Here is a 10,299-nt window from a genome sequence, read left to right on the forward strand (position 1 = left end):
GGGTGGGTAGGGGTGTTAATTTTTTTTTCCCATAGGTTTTTAACATTCTAAAAGCTCTTTATTCCAAAGATACTACAAGCTAGTAGGTGTAATGTATTGTAAGTTGCTTCAGAGGTATTGCAAGTACTACGTACAACAATAAAACAGTGCATTGACATAAAAAAGGAAATTTACTTTTGGTACTTAAGTACTTTCAAAAGCAAGTACTTCTGTACTTTTACTTAAGTAAAAATCTGTCTTTACAACTTTTACTTGTAATGGAGTAATATTTGACAAGCAGTATCTGTACTTTCACTCAAGTAATGGAGTTGAGTACTTTGTCCGCCTCTGCCTATATGTCTACATTAATTATATAAGAAGATTCTGTATAAATATGCAACATTTCTGCCACAATACCACAGTTACGGTTACTACAGTAAATCAAAATGTTGGTGATTTGTGGATTGAAAAGTATTCTTACTGCATTGTTGTCGCACAATGTTTTTCCTATTTTCCGCGTTAGTGTTGTTGAGAATGTCAGCGCTGTTTCATCTGCCTTTGACATCTGTGGTTGGTTTGTACGGAAACCTCTGCTGCAAACTCAAACGCTTCTCACAGCGCTGTTTAGTGGTCTCGTGATCGAGATCAGTCAGCGAGTAAACGCATTTGTTCTGAGCTCGTGCTGCGCTGTCTTTAGGCAGAGCTAAAAACGGTCCGTGCAGCGCGGTTCAAACGAGTCGCGCCCTTCCGCTTTTGATGCGTTTAGGAATTCGCGTGCGCTAAAGAAATGAGAGCACATATGAGTTATCAAATTGATATCACTCGCGTTTTACTGCTACATCTGGTCTCAAAGTTAGTGCTGCCATCGTGTGTTGACATTTTGAAACTGCATAGGCCTATTTTGTAAATTATGCTTGGCGGGCCATATATAATATAGACTATTAAGACAGCTGCGGGCCGCTTAACATTCATCAACGGGCCGCATTTGGCCCGCGGGCCGTAGTTTGGACACCCCTGGTTTAGACATTATGACTCAACCCTATCTTTTTGGTACCAATTTGAAAACCTAACTTCATATGGAGGTCTATTCTTCTAGCAGTGACAATAGTGAATAGCACTGTCAAGGAGCTCTTGAAAATGAAGATCACGTTCCTATGTATTTGACTCGGTCTGATTCTAAAAGCTCCTGCATTCATCCGTGGCCCATTATCTCAGGAGCCGAAATCTCAAGCTCACCTCAAGCTGACCTTACACGTGTCAAAATGCTCTCTTCCTCCCCGTACCGCACGTCACGGCTCCTACCATCATCATTATCACCCAATTACCCTAATGGTAGCCACACTGGGATATTAATAGTGACTATTAGCAGGGCTGACAATTCCACTAATCACCAACACCAGCAAGAGCAGGACATGTTTCCAACGTCAGCCAATCAGCTATGCGTCATTTTGTCAGACACAGCATAATGTGCGCATTGTAAACAGAGAGCGGAGAGTGCAGGTTTGTTCCTGTGGTACAATGCAATGGAAGCGTGTAGATATCGCACCCGTAAACAGAGTAGAAAGGCCACTGACAGTTACGAAGAAGTGCGAGTCGCTACTCGGACAAAGTGGGAGTTTAATATACTTACATTTGTGGCTGCAGTCCAATTATATGAGGATGGCATTATGGAAGTAAACAAAAGGAAGTGCTTGTGCCAACAGTTACGGGTCTTCGTGATGGGCGTTAGCGGGCGTCTGTCCAAAGTGGAGCACTGCCAGGGATGTCTTTCGGAAAGGTCACATTTGTAGAAGCGTTCTTGAGGGTCCCAGCTGATGACTGTGACTAAGCCTGCAGGCAGGGAGATATGGCTAACTCCCAGCATGCACTTCAAATGAAGCACAGGGAGGCTTGGGTGGGTCATCTTATGCGAGTAATCAGACTGAACTGATGTGACAAGGAGGAAAGGGACAGAGGGAGCGAGGAAGAAGAAGAGGGCAAAGGGAATGTGTTTGCGATTGGCAGAGGGATGGCAAACATGCCATATAGATGGAGAGGTGAAGATGGTGTGTGAGAGAGATTCACAGGCTTATTTACAGAAGTCAGTGCATAGACTCTCTTATTTATTAATGTCAATCTCAATCGTGCTCCTGCAGACCAGATCCTGCCAGCATGCTTCACTCTGCACAACACAATTGCTCAAATTATTATTCTCTCTCAAGGCTTCAGATGCTCATCCTGTTTAGATTCAAAAGAAACCCTCGGAAAAATCTTCAACACAAACATTGTTTGAGAAAATCGTTTCATACGGGACAGCCCAAATGGAATCAAGACATTTTTCATATTTTTTCGCAATGGAACTAAGAGTAATACACCTTTATTAAGAGCTAAAATACTTGAAAAATTATAGGCTATAACAATTAGTTTTGATGTCATGCAAGATTCTATCCTATTTGTAGAAAATCACTTTAAGGTGTGTTTATTGGTAACACTTAACACTTAATGCAATAGCTAACATTAACAATGAACAATACTTTAAAAGCATTTAATAACCTTTGTTAATATTAATTTCTACATACACTAATGCATTTTTAATCATGTTATGAATTGATATGAATTACATAGAATGAATAAATAGAAAGAGAATAGAAAAATTGTTAATTGTTAGCTCATACGCTACCATACAAAAGTTTGGGAGGATTTTTTTATATTTTTGACAGAAATATTTTATTCTTACCAAGACTGCATTTATTTGATCAAAAATCCATAAAAACAGTAATATTGTCAAATATTATTATAATTTAAAATAACTCTTCTATTTCAACATTTTTAAATGTAATTTTTTTGATGGTGAAGCTGAATTTTTAGCAGCCATTACTCGTATTCAGTGTCACATGATCCTTCAGAAATCATTCTAATATGCCGATTTTCTGCTCAAAATTTTTTTTTATTACCAATGAAAACAGTTGTGTTGCTTAATATATTTGTTGAAATTTCATCTTCATATTATTCAAATTTCATTTTTTTCATGATTATTTGATGACTAGAAAGTTCATTTTGAAATCTTGTGTAATAATTATACGTCTTTACTCTCATTTTTGATCAGTTTAATGTGTTCTTGCTGAATAAATGAATATGAGCAAAAAAAGAGAGAGAGAGAGAAAAAAAAAAGAAGAGAAAAACCTTACTGACTCCAAAGTTTTGAATGGTAGTGTACCGAATGCCTTAACTAATATCAATGAGTCTAAACCATGAAAATGTTAATGCCTTGTAAATGACACATTACTTGATATTACTGAAGCTAAAATGGTCAAATTTTCTATTTCTATTTTTAGAAGCCAAAACAAGGTATTGAAGAGGGGAGATAGGATCTAGAGGAGCAGAAGGACAGAGTGCCTTCTCTTATTCCTGGATCGCTCGAAGTGGGGTTTCACTCTGTACAAATTGAAATCTGTCTATCCGAGTATTTAACAAGAGTACGACACACATTGCAATAATGACATCTCCAGCACACTTGTCTTACAATATTCTAATAGATGCACATGCAAAGACTAAGACTGCTCCAAGATTAGTCCAAAAAGTATGAAGGGTTTAAATATTAATAACTTTTTCTTGAAACTCATTTACAATTACTAGAGCCCATGGGGACTGCTGGTTTCACACCTCCACAATGCTGTTATATCACTGCTTTCAACCTTTGCGCACTGATTTGTAGCCATTACATTATCGACATTAAAAATGAAAGGATTTATTACATATGAAAGCAGAAGCGCACAAGTTTAATTCTTCATGTATTATTACTTTCTTCCTATAAAAATTAGACATCACTGTGGGCGGCAAATGTATTCGACAGCCGCACACAAACACAACTAATGAAGTTTAACCACCCACAAACCAATTACAATTCAGTTCAGGAAGTTCTCAATTTAGTCAATCTCAGACCTTCAGACTTATATCAAAAGTTTTGATACCATAGAAATTTCATAATTCTTGTCACCAGTGTCAATATCATAAAAAACTAATAGCTACTAGCCTAAATTAAAAAAAAAAAAAAAAAAACGTAAGCTCACTGAAGACAACAGTTAGTGATTAAATAAGAAGAAACTAATTACAAGCAATAGGACAAAACACTACAGTAGAACAAATAAATAAGAAATGCTACATACATTATAAAGTAATCAAATGAATAAAACACTGCATATTCTTCACTGTGTAAATTAAATATACATTTCTTCTTATTAAAGTTACAAAAGTCATTTAGTCAAGAGCAGTGAGAGATTGTCTTTTTTGTTGTTGTTTGTTTAACGTGAATGACAGAGAGCAGGAATATTAGACTGCTGTCACTTTAAGAGCTGCCCGGATCCAATATACTGCTACACATGTGCTTTCTTTCTCAGCTGTTTGCTTTCACTTAAGAACTAAATTACTGTGTTTATGAGGATACTTGCAAAGACGGGCATTTTGACATACAAATGTGTGTATTTATCCTTTCAAAGCCTATAAAGCGGCAAAAATAACTCTGTTCAATACTCCCATGCTCTAAGAGCACCATCTTCACGTGCCTCTCTGACAGCGCTCAGAAACAGTCTCTCAGACAGCACACACATATTCACTGCTGACTGCATTTCAACGGCTTAAAATGACTTGTTTTTAAACCACAATGCTTGAAAATGGGTGCAAACGATGTTTTTGTGACCACGTAGCAGAGCAATGTCACATGAGCGTGTAACCGCAATAGAGATGATAGTCCAAAGGCTCTACCAGTTAATTGTGTGTTCAGGTATATCGCCCACCCCTAGAATATTTATCAAGGGAACAACGGGGTTAGTAGACAGCAAAGTAAAGTGTCAGACACCTTCATAAAAAGTATTACGGGATCTACCAGAGGGATACATCTTGTTATCAAGTCACAGGACACTTTGGTTACTTTCTGGGTTGCCGCTCCACAGTGCACCTTAATTATCTCTTATGGTTCTGCTAAATTAGCCTTGTTTTACAAAACAAGCCAATCTGCAGTTCCATGTGTTCAGGAAATGATGCGTCACACCTGGGTGCGGCAATGTAACTGTGCTCGTTCCCTGCACAGCCTCTATCTGATATAATTAAGACATGTAACCAGTCCGAGAGATCCCATTCCAGCAACCTTCACGCACCAACAGCCTAAAACATCTCTGCTGAGAGATCACGCAATGACCTCATTTTCTGTTATGATGTACCCATGTACGTGTCATTTCTTTCAAAATCCCTGTCAAGGAAAGTCATTTGGTGGCCATATTTGCAACCCTTCCAGAAAGCTCTTTCAGGGATTCAAGACCAATACTAATCTTACTTGAATGGGGAAATAAAGAAATCTTACAAACGGCTTGTCAAATGCACTTTTAAATGACATGAACTGAACCCATTTATGTTGTTTCTTTGGCTCAAATAGCATTAAAAAGCATTTATTTGAGGTTGGTAAAGTGTTTCATGGGCAGTCCCATTTATAGTAATGAAGGTAAACTGCCTTGGTACATACAATATACATGTGCTTAATATGTGCTTGGTTCCTGTATTCTAAAATACCTGATTTCAAATGGTTTCTTTCAGGTCCTGGTCTGGCATACCCGCACTGAGAAGGTCAACCTGGGTAATGAAACAAAACGGCAACAGGACTCTGTCTATATAGAGGTCTAGCGAGCAACACTGCACTAAGACTGTCATATAACACTGGATGAAGGCCAGCCATCATCAGCACTTTCCAAATCGATGGCCACCTTTGAACTTTAGGATACCTGCTCTGGTGGAAAAGACATGCCAAGCTGTCTTGGGATTCTCTACTGACACGCAATGTATCTTCTGGGGCTTCTCACTGTGGCGTCACACTGGATTACCTGTAACGTGGTAGAGTAGAAACCATGGATAAGGGGTTTTTCAAATGGCAACTGTACCTGAAAACTTGATCTTATTCCCAATGCGGTAGTCAACTACCATTTTCAGACTCTGGACACTCGGAGAATCAGATCAATGTCTGTGAACGGAGGAAAAGGACCAGCTGCTTGAATAATGTACAAAGAGGTTGAGCGGTGCTGAAGAGAATCGACCCGTCCACGAAAATAAAAGGAATAGTGGATGGAAAAACCCTGGAAATACCGTCTAAAGTGTGAGACACCACTACAAGGACAGAACTTTTGGATTACAACTGTCTTTATTCCAAACGACCCTCTTTAAAAGCAAAAAAAAAGGGGAAAAAACGAAAAGATAACTTTACAATAAATGCGTCTTTAGACAAAATGATCACACAATAGTTCATGGCTATTCACTGTTTAATGCACGGAAATAACAATATTCTGTCTCTGTACTAGGCACCAGAAAATGTAAACACATTATAGAAATAAACCTGGATGACACGGTGGGGATCTTTATATTATTGCACAGCAGAGAGACCTGTCTGAGAGGATAGAAGCTCTGCTACAGCGGCGAGACTGACGTGTTTGACTGCATGCTTTTGTCCTTACTTTTCAAAACTAGCTGGCTAGAACGATAATTCCTTCCCCGAGCCCCTTTCTATTGACCCACAACCCCCCTCCCCCCCCCTTTTTTTTTCCCGTTAGCCGTCACAGCTGTACAGTCGTCCAGGTTTATTTGTCTTTCACTTTTCACTCTTCTCTGTTAACGCACACATTAAAACATCACAGTAAAGATGGAGTTTGTCATGGAGCTACACAGATGCAGTGGGGTGAGAGACCGGAGAGAGGGGGCGAGGGGATCGTCTATCTCATATATATATAAGAAAAAAATAATTGCAAATAAGACGGTCAAAGCTGCCAGTCTCTTACACTTCATACTCTCGCTCACTTGATCAATACACAGGGCAGGTTGAATCGATGCTCTCCAGAGTAGTAATGGTTGGAAAGAGAAAGGGGGAAAAAATTACAGTACATGAATAAAACTCTGGGTGCAAGTGGTGGTGGAGGAGGAGAGGAGAGATGGAGGGATGTGGTGCCCCTTGTCCCCCATCTTCCCTCATTCATTTACTTCCAGAGCTGGGTGCTGAGGGTCTGACCGGAGGGGGGTGCCACCCAGCCGCCCATGGGGGCACCAGGTGGCCCAAATGCCACTGGAGCACCAGAAGCGTCTTTCACTCACTGTGCTTCTCTGTAACGCACACATTAAAACATCACAGTAAAGATGGAGTTTGTCATGGAGCTACACAGATGCAGTGGGGTGAGAGACCGGAGAGAGGGGGCGAGGGGATCGTCTATCTCATGATTACATACATTACATGGGTCTATACAATATCTGCTACAGGGTTCTGGGACATCGGGCTACAGAAGATAGGAAAAGGAGGAGGTAGTCACAAATATGATAGCCGTCTGACCGGAGGGGGGTGCCACCCAGCCGCCCATGGGGGCACCAGGTGGCCCAAATGCCACTGGAGCACCAGAAGCGTTCAGGTTCATTCCAGACATCTGTTGGTTAATCTGAAAAAGACAATGGGGAGAGAGAGAAGTGTGAAACATCTACACACACAAGACTTGCTAGCATAATTAGCTATGGTCCAAAACCTACAGAGAAAGCATAAAGGCAGCATGGGCACTCCACCAACAGAAAAGGTTTTTACGAAACGTACCGTCTCCTAAAATACCCCAGTTTGGCTCAATTCTAAGCCAGCATCACATGTGGAATGCATTAAGGGGAGAGAAATAATATTCTTAAATATGATCATAGATATTTCATTAAAAAATTTTTCTGATTAAATTTTTTTAAAATAAAAATGTAATTAAACATTTATTGAAATAATTATATATAATATTATATACACTGCCATTCAAATGTTTGGGGTCAGTAAGGTGTCGGTTTTTGAAAAGTATTTTAAGCCCACATTCATTTGATGAAAAATACAGTGAAAACAACAATATTGTGAAATATCATTACAATTTAATATAACTATTTTCTATTTTAATGTATTTTAAAATGTCATTTATTTCTATGATGACAAAGCTGAACTTTCAGCAGCCATTACTCCTGTCTTCAGTGTCACTTCACCCTTCAGAAATCAAATGTATCTATTTAATTAATATACATAAATAATAATAATTATATGTAGAGGGCTTCAAACTAGTCACGGGATGCTGTCTATGAAGGTTGCTAGGTTTTGGAACAGAGCTTTGGTATTAAAAGAGAAATATATTTGCTTTTGTGGAGTTTCTACAGTAGCATGTTTTCACACAACCAGACCAGAGATCTGACCAGTCATTTCACCTGTGGATGGCTTTTCCCTCCAATGTTCCCTTTTCCTCTTTTCTTTTTTTCAGGTTACTAAGCTGTCCTCTGATCTTTAAACTCATCACCCCTCTTATTTCATTTTCTATACCTGTACTCTTTTCCCTTGACTTCCACCAGTATTCTTCCTGAGAGCAGAGCGGCGTAGAGGAGAGGGTCCTGTGGGGTACACTGGCTGTGGGGCAGCCCATCAGACACGTCTGTCTGATTTATACCGCTGTCTCTACAGCTCATAGCCAGCAGAAAGAGAAAAACTAATGGTTTCAAATAAGCAGCCCCCTTATTTTTCATTATTAACTTGAATTCTGGGAACTAAAGTTTGTGCAATCTTTATCCAGCTGTCAAAAGGGATATGTAATGGAAGACGGGATTTTTCTATCTTTGAAATAAGAGTTTGATGTACTATGTTGACAATGGAAGTACAAAACTACATAATCGACCATTCGGTGGGTTGTCTGAGGCTAAAATTATTACAATCCTTTATTACACAAAACGAATCTCTTCACAAAGAAGCTTCGCAGTTCACAGCACATCCTCCGTTCAACAAGTCTGACATTAATCGTCTTGAAATATGTTGTTGAATGCGGTGGATCTGTGACACAAGCGGCGCTCTGCTGGCGGTAGTGCTGGTGTTTTAGAGGGGATGAATGTAGAGAGGTGACTTAAACCATGCTGACAGTCTAACAGCACACTAAACTACTGTCAGCTGCCAGCATGCTAAAAACCTCTCAGAGAAGTTGCGTTCAGTCTCTAAATTCATTCCCTGTGAAGCACCACTTTTAAGAAAAAAAAAAACCAACAACAGCTAAAACAAAGCAGACCTCACTAATTGACTAGGTGGTTGGTGTTTACATAATGTTTATAACAAGGTTATGTTAACGTTTACATAACTGCTTATTCACTATTCAGCAGCTCAGTCTGATCTGATGAGTGAAACAGTGAAGTGTGCCAGTCTGCAGAGGCTAGCCAATCATAAAAGAGCTCATTTACATATAAAACACTTTATACAACACTGCTTGCTTAAAAAATGTGTAAAATTGTCATGAGAGACTAACTACATTTAGACTAACTACACAACCATTCCAAAATGTGGGAATTATTAAAAAATTTATACTTTCGTTCAGTAACAATGCATTAAATTGTTTAAAAGTGATAGTAAAGACATTTGATGTTACAAAAGATTGCTATTTCAAATAAATGCTGTTCTTTTGAACTTTCTGTTCAAAGAATCCTGAAAAAAACAAAACATCATTTCCACAAAATATTATTTACCACAACTGTTGATAATAATAATAATAATAATAATAATAATAATAATAATAAGTGTTTCTTGAGCACCACATCAGCATGTTAGAATGATTTCTGAAGGATAATGTGACACTGAAAACTGGAGCAATGACTGATGGAAATTCAGCTTTGCCAAAACAGGAATAAGTTACATTTTAAATTACATTACATTAAAACAGATATGTTTGAATATGATGTTTTTACTATATTTTTGATCAAATAAATGCAGCCCTAATGAGCATAGAAATGTTTTTGGGAGTTTTCAATAAATACACTACCGTTCAGAAGTTTGAGATCAGAATGATTTTTAATGTTTTTTACAGGATTTTCTTCTGCTCATCAAGGCTGCATTTATTTGATCAAAAATACAGGGAAAAATGTAATATTGTGAAATATTATTATGATGTAAAATAATGTTTTAATATACATTAAAATCTAATTTATTCCTGTGATGCAGCGCTGAATTTTCAGCATCATTACTCCAGCCTTCAGTGTTGCATGATCCTTCAGAAATTACTCTGATATGCCGATTTGCTGCTCAACAAAACATTTATCATTATCAGTGTTGAAAACAACATTTTTTTGCGGAAACTAAGAATTTTTTTTTTTCAGGATTCTTTGATGAATAGAAAGTTCTAAAGAACAGCATTTATTTCAAATAGAAATCTTTCGTATAAAAAGTATAAATGCCTTTTCTGTCACTTTTGATCAGTTTAATGCATGATCAGTATTAGTTTCCAAACCCAAACTTTTGAACAATGTATAATTGTTGTATGTGGATAATACTTAACA

At 38.2% G+C, this 10,299-nt stretch overlaps 2 protein-coding genes across 4 annotated transcripts in view; one reads left to right on the forward strand and one right to left on the reverse strand.

The window, feature by feature from the left end:
- Positions 1 to 6,585, forward strand: part of b3gat2 (beta-1,3-glucuronyltransferase 2 (glucuronosyltransferase S)) — a 23,491-nt gene extending 16,906 nt beyond the window's left edge. Inside the window, exons 4-5 of one of the 2 annotated variants that reach the window (XR_001634870.1) lie at positions 3,294 to 3,434; positions 5,545 to 5,570. Coding sequence is in view for 1 of the 2 variants with exons in the window: in XM_016494056.1 (XP_016349542.1) it covers positions 5,545 to 5,631 (87 nt within the window). In the remaining variant the exon portion in view is untranslated. Of the gene's footprint in view, positions 1 to 3,293; positions 3,435 to 5,544 lie in introns of both variants that reach the window. The other variant, XM_016494056.1, reaches the window with a different exon arrangement.
- Positions 6,586 to 6,724: 139 nt separating this feature from the next.
- smap1 (small ArfGAP 1) overlaps positions 6,725 to 10,299 on the reverse strand; it is a 136,151-nt gene continuing 132,576 nt past the window's right edge. For both annotated transcript variants that reach the window (XM_016493943.1, XM_016493874.1), the window contains 2 exons: positions 7,379 to 7,418; positions 6,725 to 7,063 (listed from right to left, as the gene is read on the reverse strand). In XM_016493943.1, the coding sequence (XP_016349429.1) occupies positions 6,969 to 7,063; positions 7,379 to 7,418 (135 nt within the window). In that variant the 3' untranslated portion in view covers positions 6,725 to 6,968. The remainder of the gene's footprint in view (positions 7,064 to 7,378; positions 7,419 to 10,299) is intronic.

Source organism: Sinocyclocheilus anshuiensis, unplaced genomic scaffold, assembly GCF_001515605.1.
Source record: "Sinocyclocheilus anshuiensis isolate Anshui unplaced genomic scaffold, SAMN03320099.WGS_v1.1 scaffold193, whole genome shotgun sequence".
Taxonomy (NCBI): Eukaryota; Metazoa; Chordata; class Actinopteri; order Cypriniformes; family Cyprinidae; genus Sinocyclocheilus; species Sinocyclocheilus anshuiensis.